Raw genomic sequence first — 26,760 nt, 5'->3', positions numbered from 1 at the left:
TTCAGAGAGAAAGGAAAGTGGAGGCCCTGGCCCATTTAAGCAGTCTGTCTTGGTGGGGATATTGCAGTGCAATTCAGGGTGCTGTGCAGTCTGAAAACCCAGGCCAGGCGGGAGCAAAACATGGTGACAGCTAGGAGCCAGGAGCCTAAAATGGGTGCCCTTGGTGTACCACACAGTGCGAATACTAGCACAGTTACCCTGAAACTATGAAAATTATTATCTCCAGTCCCATGTATCTCTGTGGGTTGTGATTTTTTAAAATGGGAAATTTTTTTTTAATAGTAATTTGGGCAAAAAATAATTTTAGCTTGTGTGCGCGCGTGTGAGAGTTTAAAGCAATTTACTGCTCATGTGAGGTTCTAGATTAAAAGTGTGGGCAGAAGTGCAAGCTTCCACACACTGCCTTGCTCATCACCTCACCTGGAATCAGAAGAGACTTCTGCCAAAGCTAGGGGTGACAGAGCAATTTAGGCTTTATGCCCATTCAATCATTAGAACAAAAAAAAAAAAAAATCTACAGCTGAGGATCATAATGTCAATTATGATTTGTCATAGCTACATGTAGCACCTAAAAAAAAAAAAAAAAATCTAGAAATACATAACTGCCTCCCCATTGACTTGTGCGCATCGTACCCTTGAATGCCTCTCACTTAAGTACAAAACTTGCAAGGAAAAAATCTATTAAAATACTTACATTTAGAGCAAAGAACAGCAACGAATGGAATTTGAGTTCGTTTAAGGCAATTTCAAGTTTATAAACATACAAAACTTCTATTGTGACTTTTTAGCAAGTCTGAATTCAAATATATGTCCCTAAGCAACGCATTATAGAGATAAAAATTCTTACTGGTTGTTAGATCCTTCCTCATCTCTATTAATATTTTTTGCTTCATTGTTACAGACCAGTCGGTGTTGCTGTAAATTCTTAAGATCATCATCTATGCTGCTCTGCAGATCGAAAAGGTGCTGCTCCACAGCTGCTCTAATTGTTCTTTCTAAAATGCTAACAAATAAAAGTCAGAGAATTAATGTTAAAGACGTATTTTTACTTTTCTTGGCATCAGTGGATTTGTGTGGGCAGAAAACTAGAAAAATCAGACCCTTAGGAGACATGTAAATCTAGGCTCCCCAATACATCAAGACAAGACTAGACAAAAGACTAGCAAATCTCTCAAATACGACCACAGCAGTAACTGGAGTTAATTGCTTACTTAATAGGATTTTAGTTACGTACAAAATGATAGGCAAGAAATTTATATAATTTATTATATTTACAGCATGGTAAGATTCATAGATATTAAGGTCAGAAGGGACCATTATGATCATCTAGTCTGACCTCCTGCATAATTCAGGCCACTGAATCTCACCCACCCACTCCTGCAATAAACCTCTCACCTATGTCTGAGCTATTGAAGTCTCAAATCATGGTTTAAAGACTTCAAGGTGCAGAGAATCCTCCAGCAAGTGACCTGTGCCCCATACTGCAGAGGAAGGCAAAAACCACCCAGGGCCTCTTCCAATCTGCCCTGGAGGAAAATTCCTTCCCGACCCCAAATATGGCGATCAGCTGAACCCTGAGCATGTGGGCAAGATTCACCAGCCAGACACCCAGGAAAGAATTCTCTGTAGTAACTCAGATCCCATCCCATCTAACATTCCAATAGGCCTCAAACAGACAAGGACCTCACAGGGCCAGACACTGTATAAACACAGGTTATGAAAATCCCAGCCAGAAGGGCTTATGTTAAAAAAAGACAAGACATAACAGGTGAATGGGACAAATAGGGTGGAGAGGTGGGAGAGTAACAAAACAGGGTATTTTAATACAGACTAGCTGTGGCAGTAAGTCTTTGCCAACCAGCAGAAAAGATGCAAACTTCTAAAGAAGGGCCCCTAGCGGGAGTCACAACATTTTTTTCTAGACTCCTTCACACCCATCTCTTCTGGAACACTTTGTGTTTACTTTTCACCTGCAATTACATTTGCAACCCAGTTGAACTTGGGCTCACACTACCAATTAGAAGAAACTGTAAAACTGCTGGCGTGAAAGCAAGTACCTAAAGACAATTTTGGAGTTACACCAGAGTTTATCAAGTACCTACCCAAAGAAAGCGGGGAAAAAATGCGAACAGGATATTTAGGAGCATAGGTATTACCATACCATGAAAACCTAAGGTTCCGTGTCCAGTTGAGAACAGCATCCATAAATACAATGTGCTTTTTTTTTTCACTTGTGAATGCTGAATTACATTTCATAAAGCATATATTCAGCACTAAAAGTTTGGAGTATAAACTATTGTGGTCACGTGTATTTGACTTATCTGTTTTGAAAGCAGGCATGCTAACTATGGCACAGACTGGTAAAAGCAAAATACTGGGATACACAGATTTTATATATTAGTTATACTTACTCTGCAGAGGCTGGTAAGATGCTTATGGGAGAGAGATGAGCACTGTAATAAAGAAGAAGAAATTGGTTATCTTCACAAAGACTTTCAACACTACACAAATATTCTGGAAGACAAAAGGGAGCTTTGAAGATACTAAAAAATTGCATCAGCTCAAAGAAATACACATATGCATGCAGTAAACACATTGGCCAGCAACAGTATTGCTATGTGCCATGGTCCCAGCTTCAAGGGAAACAGGGAAAAGCTGGATCAATATTTGGATCGAAGAGGTCTTAAACTATATATTGCAGAAAGTTGTGGCAGCAGCAATTCTGTAGTTATAAGTAATTGAAGAACCCATACCCCAAACACTTCAGGGCGCAGTGAGCTGCCGTACGGGCAGTCTTTCACATGAGAAGTACTAATCACTTACTCTTGAAATATTGTGTGATGCTTTACATAATATAGATGTTAACCCCACAGCAAATTCCAAAACATTCTACCTACCTTGCTTCCCTCTAGAGTTCCAGTTCACTAAGAAAAGGAGTACTTGTGGCACCTTAGAGACTAACCAATTTATTTGAGCATAAGCTTTCGTGAGCTACAGCTCACTTCATCGGATGCATACTGTGGAAACTGCAGAAGACATTATATACACAGAGACCATGAAACAATAATGTCTTCTGCAGTTTCCACAGTATGCATCCGATGAAGTGAGCTGTAGCTCACGAAAGCTTATGCTCAAATAAATTGGTTAGTCTCTAAGGTGCCACAAGTACTCCTTTTCTTTTTGCGAATACAGACTAACACGGCTGTTACTTTGAAAGTTCACTAAGGTTTTTTGAGGCTTATTATTAAGCACTTTGCATTTTGGTGCTTTTCATTCATAGATTTCAAAGTATTACTGTGAGCATTGTTGAATTCAGTAGTATACTAAATTTCTGAGCCAGGTACACCCCACTCAACCAAACACAAACATTTTTTCCTTTGCAAATTCTAATTACAAAGCTTCAATTTTGCATACTATCACAAATAAAATGATTGTTCCAAAACAATTTTTCAGACTTGCATAAATATGCTTGCAGTGAATTGAAACAAAACTAAGTTCTACTTTAAATGACAATGACAATCACTGCCTTATTACGCCTTTCTCATGGTCAGTGATAAGGATATTATACATACACAAACAAGACTAGAGAGAGATGCCAATTTTATTTAAACTAAAAAGAGGATGGGGAAAAGTAGAGGGCACTTATCCCAAGCTTTAGGCACTCCACACACTATACATAAAAACAAATTCCAGTAGCTACGTCACCATATAAGAAAAATGAACTAGCAATCAGAAAAGATTGGTGATCTGATTCCAGATACAACCAAGATGTACAGTGCAAACCCTAATGTATTCGTGGAAACATTAGTACACTACCGCTCCTTGCAATTATATTAAGAAGATTCAACTGAAATCCCACCAACATTGGTCAGCATTATGCGGCACCAGTGTCCACTCTTAGCTCAGACTATCTCCCTATTGACTTTACCATAGGTTGAATACATCTGGGAGTGCCCAGCTCAGACTTGTTGATACTGGCTAATCATAAGGTAAGTATTATACTAGCTAGCTGCTTAATACCTACTGTCACACAGGTTAGTAAGTAGCTTGGACTAACTATCCAAACAAGTAAAGATTTCCTGTACTTCCTTCCCCCAACAAGATGTGGTGGAAAACAGGATTACATGCAGGAAAGGACTCTCTACCTAAGATTGTCAGACAGAAGGGGGGGGGGGGGGGACATTTTTTTTAAAACAAAGATGGTTTTGACCTTATTGCTAGCTAAGATTGATATGACTTGTATATTGTCTGTGTGTAAATACAACACTTCAATAATTTAGCTAGCACTGTACAAGAATGGGAATTTAAACAAGGTTGGTGCATGGGTTAGCTTTTAAATTTTTATTAAAGGGTAGTCAATTTTGCAGGCAGTTTAGTGTGTGATATTTTTAGTGAAAGGAAAAAAAAATCCATTCCCAGTGTGCTTAGACAACTCTGGTGGTTCTGAGGTACCATTTTAGACAGATACTCCCATTAAGCTCAAGAAAATTAAAACACATCTGCTTTACAGTCTTGATGCCGCATCCACTGATTTCAAAGATGCAGAAACAAGCAATATATACCCAAGCCTTCCAACATTAAATTTCTTCCCAATGCTTTTGGGTGAAAGAGGCTAGTTTTGCATTTATTTTTTAGGTGCACAGTTAAATTTCATTAACATGCAGGGGAACAATAATTCAACTCAACCCTAACACCCATTCAAAGTGTTTTGAATTTTTCGATCAGCAAATTTTATTTTGACAATATTTAAGTAGAAACATTTGGAAAACAAAGCAAAATTGATATACAGTTGGGGAAGGAACAAGAGAACAAAATTGGGAGAAATTAAGACCCGTGACAAAAATTAGGTAGGAGAGGAAGATAAGCAACGATTTCAGGGGTGAGAATGATAATAAATAAAAACACAAATATATTTTACTTGACAATCACTACAGAGTTTTTGTAAAAGCTATTTTACAAGAACAAATTAGTAAACAGCTCTTTTAACAGATATTGATACATTTTATATTATATACCATCCTTCATCTTGAAATGTTTTACAAATAATAAACAAATCAGTTCACCATTAAAATATAGTCACCTCTAGGATGGTGGGTAGAAGCTAAGGAGACAATGGGAGCATAGCACACTGCAAAACACTAGTGGGAGGAGGGAAGCAAGGAAAATTTTAGTCAAGGGCTCTAGCGCAAGTACCATCTTATGAAACTGTGATGACTAGGGATCTTTAATGTGCACACAGAGCTTCTTATAGATTTTTGTCTGTTCATCTTCAAATTACAGAAGGCTGTGTCAATATTTTTGAGATTCAAACTAGTGGTTCCAAAAAGTCCAAATTATTTCAGACATGATGCTGAGACCACCAAACCCTTCAGCTCTAAAGGGCAACCTTCACGACCTCCAGGACAGGCCACTTTATATCATTTAGTAGTGCTCTTAATACACATCCAGGATGCACTGGTGTTACTCAGCAAAAGATGTGCATAAATCAGCACTATTCCAAAGCCTGAAGAATCCTCTTATTTGAAAAGGAATCTCTTATGGCTCCAACTCTAATCAGTTTAGCAAGTTAGCACTTTTTGAAAAGTGTATCAATATTAGTTCAAAACATATCACACTTCAGAACCTGCTACCACAGTCAAAGAATTATTTCGTGTTGTAAACGACATGATGGCTTGTGCACAAAGTCTTAGTGCAGAATGACACAGCAAGAAACCAAAAGTAAACATATCTTTAGTTTTGAGAGTGCTACCATATTTTGGCAACTAACGAACACCTAATAATTGATACCGTTCCTCTGTTCCTGTCCACAAACAGCCATGTTAAAAAGAGAAATGACATACAAAAATGCAATTATATAACTAGAAAATAAATTCAGATTTTTTCTTAATGCTTTTTACTGATTGCATTTTTATAGTTCATTATATTCTTACACAACATTGTTTCATACTGTTTTACAAACCTCCCCTGGAGTAAATATTTAGTCTTTATATAGCATTTCTAACTTAAAGGAGTCTGTTATTTCGCATCATTCTAAACTAGCATTTTTAATTCATTTACCTGTGCAGCAGAACTTTGCAGGCCATTCTGATTATTTTTGCTATTCCAAACGAGCACTTCATGTAAAAATACTTCATTTGAAAAACAATAAAGTATGATGTTGGCTGTTGACTATGCATACTGCTTGTTCGATTTCTGTGGCTGCTTGTCAGACGGTACTTCTGGAGTGCTGCACTAAACCCTGCAGTCTAAATAGAAATAGACTGCAACATGAGGTCACTACTGACAATAAGCTGCCCAATCAACACACTTTAAAGCTTTCCTAGTGTATACTTCACACTACTTATTCTGGGCGTGAAACATGGGCTCTTGTTGTATGTTACTTAAGTAACAAATCTTGACCTAAATATTATAATCCATTTTCTAGATTTTTTTAAATTTGGTCAGAAACAGTGTAAGTAGCAAAGCAAGACAGTGTATTTATTCAATATGCCCTATTCCTCATCAGCCAAGGGCAATATTAAATTGCTTTATTAAAAGTGTCTAATGTAATAAATACCATGCAGTTTATAGGTAAAAGAAGAGTAACTTCTTTTTGAATTTTATGCAAAGAGGAGAGATGTTCTAGAATTTACTATCTGTCATGCATCTCTCTGACAACCCCACGGAATTTTACAGCAGTAAAAACAGAATGAACCTAGAACTTTTAGGAATGAACTGCAAATTTACTAGATGAGGAGTTTCGTGATTATCTCAGTACGGTCTCTCTAAAATTAGTTTGTAAAAGTGAGTTAGCAAACAACATATGAAAGGCAGCACTGCAGAGTAGATGAATTGAAGTGCCAGGGTGATAGGCTTCTGATGATGCATTAGAAAGAGTACAGAAAGAGGCTTCTAAATATGTAGTGTCACCTAATGTACAAGTGTTCCTCTGATTGACTAATAACCCATATTACCCAAGGATTATTTGGATGTTTAATCTAGGTACCATTTTCAAACAGTCACTAAATCAGGCTGTATTAGTGATGGCTGTCCATGTTTTCAAATAACAAACACACAGAAAGACCAGAAATAGCATTAAAGCCTCACATTCAAAAGAAAATAATCAAAAAGGAGTAAGAGGAGGAAAACAGTGCACAGCATCAATTTAATTATAGCACGTTATATTCAAGATTATTAAAATGAATTTCCAATTAATGGAGTCTAACGTAGGTGTCACATTACTCTATATCAAGATAGCTAAACCTTAATCTGATGAACATACCACCTCAGCCTCCCTTTCCCTCTCAAGGAGTTTTTGCAGATAGGCTATAAGGCATAATGTTCAGCTGTGATCGTCAGTCTTTGATATTTGGTTCCCAAAAACTCTCATTCAGAAGTTTATCATGTTTTAAGGTAAGTTTTTTTCCTCTTAAAAAACCTGATACAACAGTGAAGAAAAAAACCCTCAAAATAACTAAGACAAATACTAACGGTTTAAAAACCACACACTTTATACATGTTTTAGATCCTCAAAAGAGGAAGACGTCTGGGTATATCAATGTTTACGTAGCTACAACACAAGAGTACTAAGCACCAAGGAGGAAGAAAGGGACTGGAGAGTGATACATTAATTACTTGCACTTTTGATGATGATGAAGTAGCCACTAGCTGGTTTAGTGTATTTATTATAAGCAGAGCTGGTAGCACTGCCTATTAATTGTTATCTGACATTTGCCATTACAAGACCCAATTTTCAGTTGCTTATAAAACTTTGCCAAACTTTAATCATTTAAGCTAAAATTTTCCATTCCAGGTGTCTGCTACAGGCTGAATTATTTGGGAAATTTTCAGGCAAAATTTTCATCTCTTTCCAAGAATGAGGCTAGGAAAAAATATGTTTTTGCCCATGTTAAAGAATTCTGGCGACCTTTTCTTTGGTAAGACAAATCAAAACCAATCTCTTGTGCCCCCGATCTGGAGCAGGGACAGGAAATTTGGTAGGGGGTAGCCTATGTATCAGGGATGTGCCTTTTGCTATTTCCATGAAAGTCTGCCCTAATTTGGGCACCTCAGAAGTATTTGAAAAATCACAGTTCATACATGCACAGTAGAGATTTGCTAGAGCTTAACAGCTAAAATCACCCAAGATTCTGTTTACACAGGACATAGTTCAGCCTGAGGCTGAGAATTTCCCTGCAATTGCAACTCTGGGCTGCTGCGGACTATTAGGTTCTTGGTCCTGGCATCTGAACTGACAGCAGGAGTTCATCTCTCCTGTGTTCTCAGTGACACCATCCAGTATGGAAGAGGAAATTGCCTGACTCAAATCCAGAAGGGACAGGAACTGGACCCGCAAAGGAGGATGGATGGGACTAGAAGTTGGGGTGGCTGGGAGCTGGATGAGAGAGAGAACACTAGGCACTGATAGGTGGAATGGGGGGAACAGGGACTGGCTGGAGAAGGAAACTGGGAGAGAGAACCAGTAGAGCAGGGGGGAACAGGGGAGAGAAGACAGAGCTGACAAGGAGCTGAGTGCAAGGGGAGAACTGGGACTGAATGGAAAAGAGACAGACAAGGAGCTTGGAAAGGAGGTAGGAGACACTGAGATTGAATGGGGATCCGAGGGTAAGAAAGAGCAACAGATTGGGACTGGGAGCCAATGGGGACAGAGAATGTATGTGAGGGGCATGACTGGAGGCCAGGGTTGTAAAGAAAGACTGGTTGTGGAATCAGGAGGGGGATGAGACTAGGACTGGCTGGGCAAAAAGACTAGACTGAAAAGCCTGAAAAGTAAAGACTGTGACTTACTAGGTGAGGAGACTGGGACTATGCTGAGGGGCCAAGGGGGACAGTCACGCTGTTGTCAGCGAATATCTGTGAAACCCGTTGCCAATCTGTTGCATCCACCTCTAGTGCTAGTCCACAAAGAGGAAGACAACGTACTACTGCTATGAGTTACCTACGGAAGAGCTCCACGTAAACTCAAAAGCTTGGCTCTCTCACCCACAGAAGTTGGTCCAATAAAAGATATCTCACCCACCTTGTCTCTAATATCCTGGGAACAACACAGCTACAACAACACTGCCTATATCAGTTACTCTGTTCACTCAAGTGGTAGAGGTCTGTGGGGTGGATCTGAAAAGTTCCAGCCCTGCTGATGACCTATGCGGGGGTCAACATGATAGAATGTCTGTTTCCAATTTGTGTGGGTAATTTCCTAGGTAATTTCCTATTTTTTTTATTTTTAATTTTTTAAAGAAATGTTAAACATCAAAACTTGCTAAGTCAAGTTCTCAGAAGTTAGGAAATGGCAGAAGTAAGGTTACCAATGCAGCCTGGGTTTGGCCCCTTGTATGTATGCAGTCTTACATGACCGCACACTATTTCCCCACAAGGAATAGTGGGATAAAACTGCTGCAAAACTGTATACCCCACACTGCATGAAAAGAAACATGGTGACTCACAGGGTAGTCTCTTAAAAACCCTCTTCAGTTCAACACGCAATGAAAGAATTGGAGCAAGTATTTTTTTTTTTAATCTCTGTACAATCTTTTTGATATAACATGAATGAGCTAGTATCTTGCGCAACACAAGACACCTATGTCCTCCTTACTAAAATGTTCAAATTGCCTCTTCACACAGACAATCCATTTCTTCGGTCCAGTTAGACTGACAGTTTAATAACCTCTCCAGTTTTACTAGAAACTGTACATTTTTAAATGTAAACTATGAAAAATTAGTTTTAAGAGTCTGGTTATTTAATTGCTATAAAAATAAGTGTTTAGAGGATGCTTCAAAAAGGAAAATTTATATAAACAATCCACATTTTATCTAATATTAAGGATTTTATTTTTAGCACACAAAAAAAGACTAATTATCAATACTAATTAATTTTTAAAACAATCCTAAAACTTAAGAGTCAGATGGAATTTGGGAGCTAACACAGAATAGTCTAAAGACAAATATCTTATTACACTACCTTCATATTTATAAACTCCAAAGACATATGAATATCTTATGAATAATACTACAATCACTTTAAACCTCTATTGGAACAAAGGATATTTTTGAAGAAATTAAAAGTTGCTTACAGTACCTGTCTAGTCAATGGTTTGGGGATTTTTGGGGGTGGGGGTGCTTGGGTTTTTTTCTTTTTTTTAAGCAAGTTAAGCTACTACAATGTGATGGATAAGAAATATTAACAGCACAACAAATGTCATTTAAATTACAAAACAACACAAATGAGTTTCTTTTTAATTTGGCTGTTTTACCATCTTTATTAAAACCACTGATTTTAGCACAAGCATTCTTTCTATGAATTACTACAGCAAGTATGTCAATGTAGTTAAAGTGACACATCAACCTGAAGCCTTGCCAGTTTCAAAAGGTCAGTTAAAAGGTCAGTTTCTGGCACGAACCCTGTACCTAAATCCCCCCCTTCACTGTTCTTTTGGTTTTTCCTTTTTCAGCATGCTCTTCTCTCCCCTGCTACCATGTGAAATACCCCAATGGAAAACTGAGCATACAGAGGAAGTTGTAAAGCCAACTACACACACAGTGCTATCAAATGCATAAAGTAAAACTGAAAAAGCACAGAAAAATCCTAGACATTACCTGTGACAACTGTAAGTAAATTTTCCGATAGAAGGGTGATTTTCTTTTTTCCTTCCAGCAATAATTTTTTTAAAGGTAGACTTAAAAAAAATTAATTTGAATTTTACAAAATAGACCTGTAATTGTTGGCAATCATTACACATGTAACTCCTAGAGGTGGGAGCAGCATCCACCTCTGAAGTCTGTAACAGGGGCTAAGTACCTATTATTTTTTGCAATGTTAACATGCATTTTTTAGAGAAACTTTAAGTGCTGTACAAATACTAATGAATAAAGCCTCAACATATTTCCCTACTTCACGAGGGTGTTTTCCCCTTTTACACTTGAGCAAACTGTGCTATCGATTAAGTGACTTGCCCAAAGGAGATACAGCAATTTTCTATAATGGACAGGGCCCAGGTCCATTAACACAACCCCACACTAACTATTAAGACCACCACCTCTTTCTCTCCTAATAATAAAATGAGTATATAGAAGTTCAAAGGAGTTCCCTTTCAACAAACACTACTCAATTTTCTTTTTGTACATATACTAAAAATATGGAACCATAATATAACACTACATATCATGCAGTATATGCATTCATAACATACCATCTTGGCATAAGAATGTATTTTAATTACACACAAAAAACCTACATTAAAAGAGATTGTTAAGGTTGCAAAGTCAAGCACTCAAGTTTAGAAAAGCCAGAATTAAGGTTGCCTTAGTTTGGTTTGCCTTAGTTTGGAACCCTTGATCGTATGCATTATGGCACAGTCTTTAATTAAATGATAATATACTATTTTTTCAACAGGACTCCCACCTCATTCAGTGTGCAGGAGGGACTTTTTCTCAGGAGGAATAGGTGATGTGTAATAAAGGAGGATCCTACCAACAACATGGCTCTGTTGTTGAAGTTGGAAGGTATGTAGTGAATGAAGCAGGGAACTGCAGGAAGAGAAAGAATAGTTTCATGGTAAGGCAGTTGAATGCTGCCCTGGAGAATGAGATTCTCTCTCTGCCACACAGTTCCTATGTGAGGAAAATCACTAAACCAAATTTTCCACAGGTGGCCACCAACTGCGTGTTGCTCATATTCTGGGTGTCCAAACTCAGACCAGGGGTCCAATTTCAAGAAGTGCTAAGCATTCATAGCTGCAAGTAAAGTCAATGGGAGCTATGATTTGAACACAAAGTGCTACATGCTGCTAAGTATTCTGAAAAAATCCAGTCCTAGGTATCTCAGATTGGGTATCCAAAATCTGTGGGTTTTTACCCATGAAAGCTTATGCTTAAATAAATCTGTTAGTCTTTAAAGTGCCACCGGACTCCTTGTTGTTTTTGTGGATACAGACTAACACGGCTACCTCCTGATATCTGTATAGTGTAGACATACAAGGCAACCTCAATTCTGACTCTTCCTAGCATTTGAGTGCTTGATTTTGCATCCTTAACATTCTTTTAACAATTCGTGGGCAATTTCCTAGGTTTTTAAAAAGCAAACTGAAAAAACAAAACCTAATTCCATCATGTAGCATCATATTGACACTGACAAGGTTCACCAGCAGGGTTAAGACCTTTAGATCCACCACACAGCCCTTTGCTACTTGAACTATTGGAACTGATAGCAACAGTAGTTTGTTATCTTCTGCATAGACCAGCACAAGAGGGGGATGAGCCACTTGCAAATACCTGTGAAACACTTTAGCTATATATAACAAACCCCTGGAAATAATTTTCCTTATCGGATCCCTTCTCCCCACAATCATATGGACAAAAAAATTAATGTGGCATTTCTTACACACTAGGCAGTCAGCTTTGGTTTTCAAATAATTTAACAGATACAAACACGTACTTGTATACAGACTTTGTAAATAAACAAGAAAAAACAGGGCAGAATTAATTTGAAGCTATCAATCTTCAGATTTTTAATTTACAAACCATTTCAAATAAACATTCACTCTCAAAAAACTAGTTTACAATTTCCCTCCATTTTCCCCCAGATTTATGGAATTTAGCTTAACTTTAGTTCCATAAAATCATTATTGTAGAAAATGTAGGAAGAGTTCTCATTCCGCCCAGGTTTTACCACTAACATCGCTAGAAATTGGTAGAATCTCAAGTCTCCTTTCATAAATACTGCAAACAAAATGAAGTGTAAAGAATACCAAATTCCTGAAATTTCAACAAGAAAAAACTTCACCAAATGTAACTATTAAAATAGCCATCATAAAAATGTTAATCTTAGATGATGGGGTGGGAAACATATGTCTACCTCGTTGATGCTGTAACACTGCTGGAGTCCAAGATGCTCTCTGTCATATCATGTACCATATCTGGCTTTTCCTCAGGTTTCTCTGTGCTATCTTCTGGAAGTTCTTCAGTTTGCTCAAGCTTTATATCCTCTTCCTCCTCCTCCAAGAGATCATTTATCTACAGAAAGATCAATAGGGTTTCGATAATTTTTAAAAATCAAATATTAATTTTACAGAGCTGGAAATATGTGGTATTATGGGATATAAAACAGTTTAAGAGAAAAACATCTTTTCAAATTTTTAAAAAGTTACAAAACACAAACTAGAAAGGAAGCAGCCCAAACCACGCCTTCAAAAGGACAAATGCAGAACAGTCTCCACTGCTAAATAAGCCACTAAAAATTTCATTAGAATATAAATTGAAAGAAAGCACTGTAAAGCAGTAAATCAAAGGATGAGGAGTCAGGAGATCTGGTCTCTATTCCCTTATCTGCCACCAATGTGATGTGACACTGCGTCCAAGTTTCCCATCCTCGAAAATGGGGATGGGAAAATGCTTACCTACTTCACAGGGTTTTTCAAGATTTATTCATTAGATGTCTGAAAAGAACCTGAAAATCCCAGAAATGCTTGGACTTCTATAGCACCTTCAATCTAAGGATTTCAAAATAGCGAACACCGTTTGTAATACCAATTTCAAGTGCAACATTATAAAGGCATATAGTCTGTTTTGTGATTTAGCAGGATATCAAGGAACCCTAACCATTTCTTTTTCTTTCCAGGTGCATACGATGAGCATATTAAAATCTGGCAATTAAGTGTGAATATAAATATTCAGCAGGTGCAACTTGCTGTATTTTAAAGACTGGAACATCTTAACATATTGGATTTTTTAATACTTGCATATGTAAACCTTGCTCTTAAAGAATTTGTTTTTTTCCCCACTTGACTGATACAGCAATTTCATATTTAAAAAACAGCTGTCAACCCCTATCCAAAGACACAGTTACTTCTTTTGAATTGAATATGCATGGTTAGATTTTAAGTTAGTTGAACAAAACATTTGCCCAATCAAATCACAAATTAATGCCAATATTTATTAGTATGCATTAATTTTCCATTTCCTAAGTTCATAATATCTTGTCTCTCTACCCCAAAAAAATTTTCATGACTCTCTCAAAAACAGATTTTTTTCAATATCCACATATACATATGATAAATAAAGATGTTTCATTAAGAAACAAATATTAATCAAATTTCTAAGTTCATTTTCAACAGCTACTTTGTGGAAAGTAAGGAGGAGAGTAGTTATGAGGTTATAAAATTTTGTATGGGACTATACTGACTATAATTTTATTTTTACCATCCCAATCTTCTGTACATTAACAGAACTTATCAAATCAGCGGCAAAATGTGAGTGTGTCCACAACAATGACAGCCAGTTTTTCTTTTACACAATAGGTAAAATGAATGGATCAAATACATAGGAATATTTGGGACTGCAGCTCAAGTGGATCTGCATTTGTTCAATAAGTTGCCCAACAGACTGGGCAAATATGCAAGTATGTTGCCTGCTGGAACTTGGAGCCAAGTGACATTATCATTGGAATTTGACTAAAAATCCTTTTTCATTTGCATAACACCACACCTAGATGCAATGATGTTTTCTATTTGCAAGAAACCTTTTACTGATTGGCTGGTGATCACAATGTTGCGTGTGTGCAGCCAGTAGCTTCTAGGACTAACAGAAAGTTCACTAAGCAGTACACGAATGTTACCATTTAACATGTTGTTAGAAAAACTATACAGGATTTCTTCTCTCAAGAGCATCATTGATACATTATGGTAGTATGCTTTCGGTTCTATATAAAAGAAAAATAGTAAGATTTGCTTCTTGCTGGAATGCCTCCAGGAGTTCTTAGGAAAGATTCTAAACTAAAAAGCTAAGAATTTTGCTACTTCGGGGGGGAGGGAGGATGTAAGCAGACTAGTAAATTAGTGATGGGTAAAATTAAAAAAAAGTTTTGCTTCAGTTTAGATACAAATACTCCATGCTGTCCTGTAAGGGTCAATTTTCAGCACTGTTTCCCTTCTAGATACTTCCCCCCCAACACTCCATTTTATAGATAACTCAAACTTTAATTATAATTTTTGCATTATATTGGTCTGTATATCTGACACCTTTAATAACTTTACACGTCATCTTCTTGATTAGGTAAATTTATGGCTCAGTCTTTCATCTTGACCGATTCTAACTGCCTCCACTACGCCTAAGTTTGGTATTCCCCAGGCATTCCCGACACTGAATTCTCCTCCTCCATCTAGATCTACAGAGAGTTGCCTATCACCACTCCACCTCTTCAAAAATCCAAGCCAACGTATCTTATACCCTTATTAAATTCTCTTTTCAGTGGCCATCCGTTTCAGCTAGCCAAATTCTAATGTGTAAAATGCTGCCTTCTCCTACATATCAAGGCTGCATCATCCTCACTGCTAAACAAGTGCTTTAGCCTCCACATTCATTTCAGAATATGCTTTAAAATTGCTCTCCTTATATCATCTCTAAGCTACATCGAGGATTTAGTCTCTTTTCCCACCAGCCTTCTCTTTATTGCCACAATCTCTCCTACCAAAACAACATAGTTCCTGTCATCTGTAACTGTCTTGTGTCTGTGTCTCGCTGACTCTTCATCTATTTTCAAGTCTCTTTTTCCTGTAGTCTCTCTCCCTACATTTAATTCCAATAAGTATTTAAAGTTACAAATTATATGGAGTTGTTGGTACAAAATAAAGCTATGTTGTCTCACAACCTCAAGGCTAATTAAGGGGTTCACTCCCTCCCCAATTCGCCTAAATCTGCTCATCTTTTTCCAGGACCCGCTAAAACACTTTTCCTAATGTGACAAGGTGGGCGGCCTTCTAAATCCTAAATTAAATACAATGAAATCAACCTAAAAATGAGCACATATTTTTGTAATTGCCCTTATGTGTTCTCAAAGAGAAGTCCAAGTGTGTAGCTGGATCTCTGCCCACCCCACTCTTTTCTCCAGATCTGCTGAAGGATTCAAAGATTTATGCATGGGTAGTGGTGCACCTAATTTTGTAAGAGACCTATATGCCAAGTTACATGAGTACCAATTGTCTGTGCATTTCCCTTTTTTGGGTGCAGAGTTTTGAAAGTTTAGTCCAGGTAGTAAAGCGAAACCACAAAGTCAAATATGTATTTAAATGCAGATGTTCTAATATCAAAAGATATACAGTACTAATGACTCAAGAACCCCTTAATGCCAACTGGCAAGGGAATTACAGGAATGTCCCAATTCTTGTATGTACACTCTAATTCACCAATGTCATGTGAGGCCTTAAATGAAAGGTGACGGTCACATTGGTCATCCATATCATTGTGAAATGTATATACAGATACTATATAAGGAATTCTGTATATATACACTGAAAATATGTTTTTAGATTGTGAATCACAGCACAGGTGGTAAACATAGGTTTTTTGTCAGACGAGATATTTATTCACCTGAGTCTCTGTCGAAATGTTAATTAAGCATTGAAAGCCAACACAATGAATATCCATTACACCTGGGAGAAATTCTACACCACTGCACATGAATTTATGTCCCCTGCATTTCTTGGTTTCCCCACAGAAAAATGACTTTCTGATGCGTAAGCAAAGGGAAGCTACAAGAGTGGTCAGGCGACCCTCCCCAGCATTATGTTTCCGGTGCCCAGAGAGGTAAATAACTATGGGGCAGGGGGCAGGACTGGAGAAGACCCAGCTGGTGGCTCCTACCCTGCACCAGGCTCAGCTGCTAGTCCCAGCTGGGCTAGGCAGGACGGGACTTCCTCTTCCCCTGCACTGCATCCGGGGCCGGGTCAGACCCACCCCCAGATTTCACCCCAAGCTGCAGGAAGCTCTGCAAACTCTCCCCCTGCCACTTTCTGAACTCATTGTTCCTCAGTGGCAGGGGGAAGGATCCCTGTAAGGGAGTGGCTCCCCCATCTGCCTAATCCCCATGCATCGAGACCCCCTCATATCCAGACCCTCCCGCTGAGCCCCACTTCCCCTGAACCTGAACCACCCCGATGAGACACCTGCACACAGACCTCCACCCCACCAAGCCCCAGTCCCCAGCATCTGGACCCCCCACACCCAGACCCCCCCCCCGCCAAGTTCTATCCATCCGCCCCCCCTCCCTCCTGCTGAGCCCCAACGACCTTTACCTGGACCGCCCTGCAGAGTCCCATTACCATTACACCCAGAACCCCCCTCAACAAGTCCCTGTGTATCCACTCCCCTCTGCACCTGGATCCCCACCTGAGCCGCCTGCTCAGAACCCTCTCAACCCACACCTGGATTCCCCCACACACTAAACCCCTCCACACTTGGATCCTGCCTTGCTGAGCGTGCTTGCCCATACGGGGTGTACCTGGAACGGAGGTGTACCTGTGCCCACACCGGGCGTACCTGTGCACCGTATTTTTATTTTTTGGTGCAGAATGCCCTAAGGAGTAACTCATTACATACAAAGTCAACAGGGAAGCAGCACAGAGGAAAATTAAGCCGCAAGTGGCTATCCTGCCTCTGGAGTACAGACAATGAACTTTGGGGAGTGTAAGCAGAAGACATAGAACACACCCCTTTATCCTGCATCTAGGAAGTAAACAGGCAGTGAATTTTCATTCATGAACACAGGATCTTCACCAACCTTGGTTGAAATGCTGCAGAGGACTTTGGGGATGAAAAACTTCTTTAGACAGGGGACGTTAACCTATTAGTTAAGTTTAGTCTCTACAAAGTGTGTTATGATTGTTTTATATGTAAACATTTGTTTCCAATATTCTTACTCACTATCACTTGAATATTTGAAAGTAAACTTATATTTATACTGAAGACCAGATTATCTAAGAGCTGTGATATTAAGCAAGATGCTGATCCTGAGTTGAATCATATAAGCTAGTGTGTATCCTGTTCCTCTGGGGACAGCAGACCTGTATTTCTGTGACTCTTCAATTCTGAAGGGGTTGTACACTAAAGGAGGAATGCTTCAAAGGGATTTGGGGTAGTGGAGTACATCTACTCTTAACCTGCAAGGCAAAGTAAGGGCTGGCATAGCCCAGAGAAGAGTGCTTGGGTGGCTGATTAGCTGGGTGGAAGCAGGAAGCTGACAACCAGTTAAACACAAGCCACACTCCCTCACACTGGAGGCAGAGTGTTAACAAGTGACTTGCAGTCCTGGGTACCCCAAGAACCACCACAGTAATAAATAGGTTTAGATTGTGTTAAAATCTTGATCAGTGCCTGGCGTATTTTTCAATTCTAGAGCATTACCTTCAGAATCCAACAAGAGCTGAAAAATTTTGTAATGGACTTTAAATTTTTTTTCTTTAAAATTAAAGTTTTAACCCTCAGTTTTCAAAGACAGTCCAACTGTGAACAAAGTATAGACAAAGTGCAGGGATATCTTCCTGAGTCTGACTGACAGCCTAGACTAATAGCTGTGGGAATATGTTAATTCAAACTGCACAAAAACAATTTAAATGTGAACTGAGGAGGTGGAGGAGAAATTGCACAAGTTGTTGCTTCTGCAGGACAAGCTCATGTATACCTCCATCTCCCCTGCACCGCCCACACACCCCAAGCTCCCATACCTCTCCGTTTCAGGGAATCACTGCACTCCCACCCTCTAGCCAGTGTCTCTGCACAACCTCCTTTTCCCCCTACCCTCCGTTCTCCACTTCTCCCTTCCATCCTATACCAGCGTCCTCCATGGTCTTCCACCTACTATTCCAGAGGCTCTGTGTTCCTCCCTTCCCCCCCCCCAATTACCAAGGTCTCCCATTCTCAATCCCCTTGCTAGGGACTCTGCGTGCACCCTTATGCTCCTCTTATTCTTCGGACTTCTCTCTCTTTCAAGGTGTCAACTGTATTGGGAGGATGGCAGAGTTAAGATGAGGAAGTTAAGATGTTATGTTGAAATATGTTAATAGCTGCCCTCGATCAAGAATTACAAACGTGGCTGAAACTGGTAGCTCTGCTAACCAGATAGCAGGGGCTCCATACATCCCACATTTCCCTCTTTCATTTTTCCAATGTTCTCCAAAATCAATAGGGTTCTGCCCAATGATGACTAACATTCCCTGAGATTTTGGAATTGATCAGATACAAAATTCAAAACTTATATCACATCCAAAACAGAGTAGTGCCATCAAGCAGAGCATAAGGCCCTACAAGTTTGGGCAAAAAAAAAAAAATAACGCCACCACCTCACTCTTACACAGCACTTTTCATCCTTCAATCTCAAAGCACTTTACAAAGGAGGTATCATTATCCCCATTTTATAGAGAGGGAAACTGAGACACAAAGAAGGGAAATCATTTGCCAGTGGCAGAGCCAGGAACAGAACCCAGATCTGAGTTCCACTGAGGCCACACACTTATCAGCATAACCACTAACTTTGTGGTTCTGAACCCATTTGCTAATTAGCTCTCCAGCTCTTTCGCATTATTGCTCCACAGCTAGTTATGCTTTATATTTTTCATTCAACATGACACGACCCACCTCTTTGTAAGGGTAAGGTATTATTTTAGTTCTAATTCTATGGTGTACCCGTCTCCTATAAATACGAACTGTGAAACGGATCATTTCACAAACACAGCTACCTTAACTAAAAAATAAAGAACTGAGATCAAGTTTTAACAGTATTCACTCTAAAAAACTATAATCAACAGTACATTAAAAGTTAGTTTTATTCCAACACATCTTGAGAAAAATAATCTGCTGTAACAGAAGTTTAAAGTGACAGAATACTTCCACTTAAATATACTCACCTGCTCAGTTATTGAACTTAAATCATTAGTAGATGAAAAATCTTCCTCTTCATTTTCAAAGAATTCATAGTAGTTCTCCAGAAGTCCCGCCATTATTCTGCTAACTATTTCTTGCTCTTTCAGATCCTCCACATCTGTGTAAATGCTAATAAAGATTCCAAACTATCTTAGTTTAAAGACTAAATCCACCTAATTCTCAAAAATTTCCTGTGAATGGCTTTTATGATCGACTAGACAGCCATTCTTTATTCTTTACACTGAGTCTTGTTTCATATTCTGAACACACAGAATTACAATTTAAGTCCCAACTTCAATGATGTTCCATAAGAGCTCTGCCTGCAAGGGATGCATTGTAAGAAGGGGCATTACGGTTTTGTTTTGGATACTTTACACTTGAAGGTTGATTAAAACAAGCTTATGTAACTAACGTAATTAAAAATCGATCTTTATACAGTAAAGAATGGCACTTTCCTGATACAGAGGAACTATTATGCAATCAAAGTTAATTTAAACAACTTCCCTCCCTATATGTTTTATACTATTTTTAATATTTGTATAAATACACTATATAAGACAATATTCTTACAAATAATGATACAACTAGAATAATACAGCAATTATGCAGAGTCACATAAAGGATAGAATGAATTTGTAGAATTAACTTACTGGAAAACATCTGGACCAAAGACTGCAGCCAAAGAACTTGCAGACCAAATTTCTTCATGATGCGATGCTACATTTGCTAAAAATCTACACAGAAACTTTAACAAACTGTAATTAACAGGCGGAAGCTGCTGCAAGAGGAACCTCAACTTTCTTCCAAATTCATCTTCGTTATTATAATCTGTAAAATGTAATAAAAGGATTTTAACCTAAATTAATATAGTTCAGATATTTTTCACATTTGATATTACTATGTATCTTAAATTTTGACTAAAACTAAGCCATTTCACCTCTGAAATTCAAACATATATACCAATCTACAACCTGACACCCCAAGATTTGCATTTCATTTGCTGCACCAGGACTTCCAACTCCATGCTCCTCCAAATACAAGAGGAAAAAAAAATCCATCACGCAAATTGGGGTGAAGAATGGAGTGGGGTCACTGTGGTGGGGTGGTTGTTCCAGCCCTTTTGAGGCTGCACAGATAGGCAGCCAATCAATAAAGGCCTGTGGAGGGCCAATCAGGGGAAGGAAGAGGCTGCCAATCAGGGCCGGGCGAGGCTCTATATAAAGGCTGCCTAGCAGAGAAGAAGGCAGTCTCTCTCTGACTAGAGAGGGAGAAGGATGGGCTCCTGAGGTTGCCAGCTCTTGAGGTAAGGAGCCAGCACCTTGGACAGAGCAGTGTTGGGCAGCATTGGGGGAGCAGGAGAGAGCTCAAGCCCCGCAACCTGCCAGGCTGCGGCCCCAGCTACAAAGGGCCAAGAAGGTGCATGGGGCCGAAGGGGAAGCGGCCCATGGAAGAAAGGCGAACAAGAGGGGAATGAAGGAGGGCAGAAAGAGGCTGCCTCTAGGGCGTCCTGGGTCCCCCCCCTTCCTCCCTTATACTACACCTGGCCACAGTGGACTGTGGCCAATACGGACTACAACTTGCCCCTGAGCTAAGGGGCTAGACTTTGGGTTGTGGTTGGCCACTGAGGCAGGTGCAAGTCCCAAAGACTGCAGTTAACCCAGCCCCGGAAGGGGGTGAGTTTGGAGCAGTGGGCACTACGGGAAGGCAGTGTCCTGAAGAGGACGCCGCCGAGTGGGGAGCAACGCGGGTCCCAAGGCAGCAGAGCAGACGAGGGGCAAGACACCACGCCTAGAGAGTGCTCCGTGACTGGACAGAGCTAATTCCCGGAGCAACCAGCGGGAGGCACCAGCAGTGGTGAGTCTTGACCCTGTCAGAGGCACTTTTACATCTACCATCCTTATAACTAATATAACATTTCTCTATGGTTTCCCCTCTCTCTCAATTCAGTCTCTGTAGTTGTCCTCTCTCCTTACTATATCAGCCTCTCTCAGCAAGAACTTTCACATATTCCTGCAGAGTTCCTCTTCATACCGTGGTGCCACCAGACCACTGAAACATACTAGTCTACATTTATGTGATGCTGTCAGGTGACACTTTTTTACTGTAAACTGGCTTTCTGCAGCAAAGCATTTGATAATCTGGACCAATGGGTTCCCCTCTGCTGCTTAGTTATTCTACCTAGCAAGTCCAATCACCACCTTCCAAGGTATTTCCCCCAGAACACACACCCAGTTGCACTCCCCTCTGCAGGCTAGCTCCTACTCTTTCTTCAGATGTATTCTTCCTTAAATATTAAAACACTTGTGGACAAGTTCAATTAAAAGCAAGAGACTATAATATTTTTAAAATCACTATGAAGTCTAACAACTAATTATCAGCATCAAGATATAAAACCCTACAGCGTTCCATATTGCTGAATGATTAGTCAGGGAAACTCCTTTTACAGATAGGAAAAGTCATATAGGAGGAGCAGCAGCAGAATTGGTCACAACTTGGACCAAAACAGGGTACTCTTTCTTCTCTGACAGAAACCCACTATACCTTTTCTATTCTGGGTAGGGAAATCGAGGAGTTGTCTGAAAGTTAATGAATGGACACTCGGTCAGCAAGACCAAAAAAAATAAAATAAAAATGATGGAAACATGTTGGTTTGAAACATCAAAAAGTAAAGCAGAAAGCACTATTGTGTAAAAGCATAAGTGCAATGGTGCCATTTGGTAATTCTGTAGGATTCTTCCATTTGGGGAAAATGAACATGGGTAAGGGAGTGGTAAACCTGTATTATCTGAACCCCTGTGCAACTGGCTACAGAAGAACAATTAATCTCATCAGTGCAGTAAAACAAAGCTGAATAAAGTGGTAATACTTTCTTTTAACATATAACAGACAGTCAACTTCACTTTAGACTAAGTTTAGGAAACAGAGCAATGCAAAGAAGAAAACTTTCCCACAAAAATCACAACCGGTTTTGCCCTTTAAAAATAATGTTAGTCTGTCTAAAATTTAAGTTCTGAACGACACAGTCAAAGACCTGAAGTGAGAAAGTACTTATCTGTAAGTGAAGTCCTCTGAATGTAGTCCATGGATACACACTTCTGAGACACATGGCCTATGGCATCAGGGTCAAATTCACACTTCAATTAGTAAAGACACTTGCCTTCGAGGAACCACCATTAGGCCTGCACAGAACGAGCCTTAAAGGGTATATATGCCACACCTTGTAAACATAACTTGCAGTTATATAACAACAACCTACAGAGCAGAGTGAACCAGTTCAAGATAGAGGATGCTACAGAAACCCATGTACCAAAAACCACTAACATCTTCTGATAACTCTGCTTATTTGTCATTCCTTTCCTAAATTGTAATTGATCTATAATCCTGGAAATTAAGTAGAGATATGGGTCTATTAGACATTCAAAATGTAAATAAAGCATGATAAAATGCTGTTAAAAACCTTCAACCTGAAAAAGGGGAAATCAATCTTTCTAATTAAATGTTTCTCCTAGTGGCGTAAGTATTTAGTTACATCCAGGAAACAAAAAAGACACTTTGAAGAGCTTCATGAAATCACTTGGGGTTTTTTTTTTTAATTTTTAAAGAGGTCAAAATTATGCACTTTTTTCATCTTAAACATATAATTCTCATGCATGTGTACTAATATAAAAATAAACTAAGTACCAAATATCCTGTAATACAACAGATCCTTAAAAGTTTACACAAGATATGGGGAATAGGGAAGGTCAAGACATACAAGAATCCCAAACATATATAAGCATGGGAATTGACAACTGGAAATAGCCCATATACTGTATAACGTGAGATGGAATCCCTCCAAAATCTGGTCCATGATGAAATAAAAATTAGTTACTGATAGAGTAACAAAGAGAAACTGGGATGGACAGCTGTATTAGAGAACAGAACTACAGCCATTAATCTTTCCCTTGTGACTTAAATGCTGTGTTATGGAATCTTCTTTTGCAAAAATATAAATAAGATAAGAATCCACAAGGTATATCGCAAGTCTTCCCAAATAATGTGATTCACCATTAGCTAATCTGGTGAAGTGAGAAATTAGCTAAACACATTGAGACAAAATAGCAATCATCGTAAAAATAAAATTTAAATCTACTGCTGTCCACCTCAGTTTCTCATTATTACTATGGGACTGCTGTTCAAACGAATGGTATATGGGTGCCTAATCTTTAAGACATCCATTCAGATCTGACCCAGATTGTTAGTAGCCAAAAGTTATCATCTCAGGGATACTGGCGTACTATATGAAATGAGTTGGTGTGCAGTTTCTATGAACCAGCTATCCAGATACCCTCACTAAAACGTTGAACATGAATTGGTTATCTGCTAAATAGGCATGGAAACTGAACTACCGTCTCACCTTTCAGCATTGATGCACAGGGGCAAAACAATGCTGGGAAACTTGACCTAAAACCCTGCCCCATGCTGTATCCCACTATAAACCAGTAGGGCTGCTGCCATGAAAGCTGTCAAGCCTACGCTTGTCATAGCACTAAAACTCAAAACATGGAAACTTAAATTACTTTACCCTAACAGAATACATAAACGAAAGAGGAAAAAAAATACTAGAAAAGAACAAGGATAAACAGTGAGTAATGCTGTCAAAAGCCTATAGATGACATTGGGAACTATAGAAAGCACCCATTAATTTACAAGGTGTGGTACAATTATGCCTATATACCCTTTGAGGAACGCACAATGTGTTACTAATAGCAGTGCTGCAAGACAAAAGCTTTTACTAGTCAAGTTATGAATTAACTCCTCCAACGCTACACAACACAGCAAAAGGCCAAGACCCAGGAGAGTGGATACATATAGACAAAATTTGGGAATTAAAAAAGGTAGCAAATATAGGTGACAATTGGAACAAAAAGCGTTCTATGGCAGACAGAAAGCAAAATTAGCTGTTACATGCTGACCACCACACCTTCTACAGGAATGGAATGTAACTGAAGAACACACTAAAAGGGTAAAATTCACACTAAAGAGGGTCTGCTCAAGACTCCACCTCCTTGTCACTAAAGCCCTGAATCAAGAGCATGGTCAAACCACATGCAATCAGTGGGAAGGAAGCGGGGATGGGGAGAAGAGAAAAGGTTTCCATCCTGATTCTCAATTGATCATGATGGAGTGGGCTGTTTGAATCCAGTAGCCCTGCCCAAACTTACATATCCAACATCCCACAAATATGCACAAGATGATGGGGGGGCTTGGAAAAAGGTTGATATGGAGGTTATCCAGCTGCTTAACTGTCTGCCTGCAAGCAGTTGGTGAATTCCATCTCTCAGCCCATAAATAGTTATTTGAATAGAGCCTATTTACTTGGAAGGGAAAATTGTATTCAAAATAAAAGTGTATTGATATACATATAGAACACTAAAGGAAAGTCTTGGAATCACTTAAACTTTTTGATTTACTGAATGATGCCTTAAAGCCACTTGTTACCGCCCAATTCCTATTCAAAATAATTCTCATTACCTTGAGAAAGTTGCATCAAATGAATATGCAAGCTGCCTGGGATCACCGGCTCTGGAAGTTCTTGAAGAAAAAATCTAAGAAGGCTAATAGCTGAGGGTACATCTGCTTCTTTAACCAAGTCCACGTCTTCTCCATTATCATATCTTTTCCGAAGCCACTCCACTGTCTCAGCATTCCCATTGACTTGAAAAAGTCCTTCTTGTTCCAGACCTCCTAAATCAGTAGGAAGTTGCAAAAATAAATTCAGTCCCAACTCTTGGTTTATCTGATGTTTACTATAAATCCATCATTTTTTATTAATTACAATTGATAATTGTAGATTCAAGATTAAACACATGGATTTTACAAGATCATGGCAAAGCAAGTTATTTCGTAGAATTTCTCTGAAAACCAACCCCCAAACATGCCTGTACCTTATTTGAAAGTACAACAGCCAGATAAAATATTCTCCAGCCCAAAAAGATAATTTCCTACAAAGTACTGTACTTGGTTGGTTATCATTTCTTCTAAATACTGTGACTGAATCAAAGGTAACTGCAGAAGTAAAGGAGTGAAACACACAACACAGAAATTAGAAACTTAAAAAAAAGTTTGACCCATGAAAACAGTTTCTCAAGGCAAGAATAAAATATAAAAACAGTAATGCTAATTAAAATCAATTAAGACACATGTTCCTCATTTAAAATACAGTAGATAAATACATACCATGTTCCTCAATATAGTCCACAACATGGCGGACTATGAATGGAACCTCATTGTCTGGTTGCCCTTCTTGCTGCAGCTCATCAAGTGGAATTCCAAATATTTTGTTAGCTAGAACAGAGTTGCAGTTACTCAAGGAAGGAGAGGAGCTCTTCCTCATATCTTTTTGCAGCCAAAAATCAAAGCTGTCTTTTCTGTCAAATGAAAGGAATTAAAACTAAGACAATGTTTATGATGGGGCTAGAAGACTAAGAAAATGACACTGATATTTTACATGTAAGTATGTTCATTAGCATTTAAATACTTTCCAACCTCTGTTGGATCAGAAGTATGAAACATTTTCATTAGGCTCATTAATCCAAGCACAGTAGAACATATGGGGATTGTTCCTCTTGATCCCTTCTGTAGATATGTTTTGATCAAATCGGATAAATCAGCAGCAAAGCTGGTTGACATTCAGGAAAATTCCAGTTACTGGACAATTATTCAAGTAATGGTCAACTTGCTTTAGAGAGTCTGATTTTCCCCACCCTATTTCTAACTGAGCTTGTTTGTAAGCTTTGGACAATCCACTGGAGATAATTTTCTGAGTATATTAAATTGAACTTCCATGCACCAAACTTGATAAAGAGGAACACAGCTGGATGAGACTACCAAAAACTGCTGGTATAAAAGAGTCTTGTCTAGTTTTGTTCTGTCAACATAACTATGCAAGATGGAGCTATATGAAAAGCTAAAATCTGGTGCTCTACAGCTGCAATACCACCAGAATTTCTACGGAATCTGAAAACACCGCAGCCTATGCAACTCAGCTTCCATGAAATGTATTTGCAAAAGACTTAAAAGTTTATTTAGAAA

At 38.9% G+C, this 26,760-nt stretch overlaps 1 protein-coding gene across 3 annotated transcripts in view; it reads right to left on the bottom strand.

Moving 5' to 3' along the window:
* The window catches only part of FAM13B (family with sequence similarity 13 member B), a 77,381-nt gene that overhangs the window by 34,832 nt on the left and 15,789 nt on the right, over positions 1-26,760 (bottom strand). For all 3 annotated transcript variants that reach the window (XM_084636652.1, XM_084636654.1, XM_084636653.1), the window contains exons 3-9: positions 25,906-26,096; positions 25,201-25,413; positions 20,337-20,514; positions 19,671-19,815; positions 12,851-13,008; positions 2,412-2,453; positions 848-1,003 (exon numbers count right to left, since the gene is read on the bottom strand). In XM_084636652.1, coding sequence (XP_084492778.1) covers positions 848-1,003; positions 2,412-2,453; positions 12,851-13,008; positions 19,671-19,815; positions 20,337-20,514; positions 25,201-25,413; positions 25,906-26,062 — 1,049 coding nt within the window. In that variant the 5' untranslated portion in view covers positions 26,063-26,096. The remainder of the gene's footprint in view (positions 1-847; positions 1,004-2,411; positions 2,454-12,850; positions 13,009-19,670; positions 19,816-20,336; positions 20,515-25,200; positions 25,414-25,905; positions 26,097-26,760) is intronic.

This window comes from Lepidochelys olivacea (assembly GCF_965140295.1).
Source record: "Lepidochelys olivacea isolate rLepOli2 genome assembly, chromosome: 8".
Classification (NCBI taxonomy): domain Eukaryota; kingdom Metazoa; phylum Chordata; order Testudines; family Cheloniidae; genus Lepidochelys; species Lepidochelys olivacea.
The sequence above is the reverse complement of the archived record's forward strand: the minus strand, read 5'-3'. Positions and strand labels throughout refer to the sequence as shown.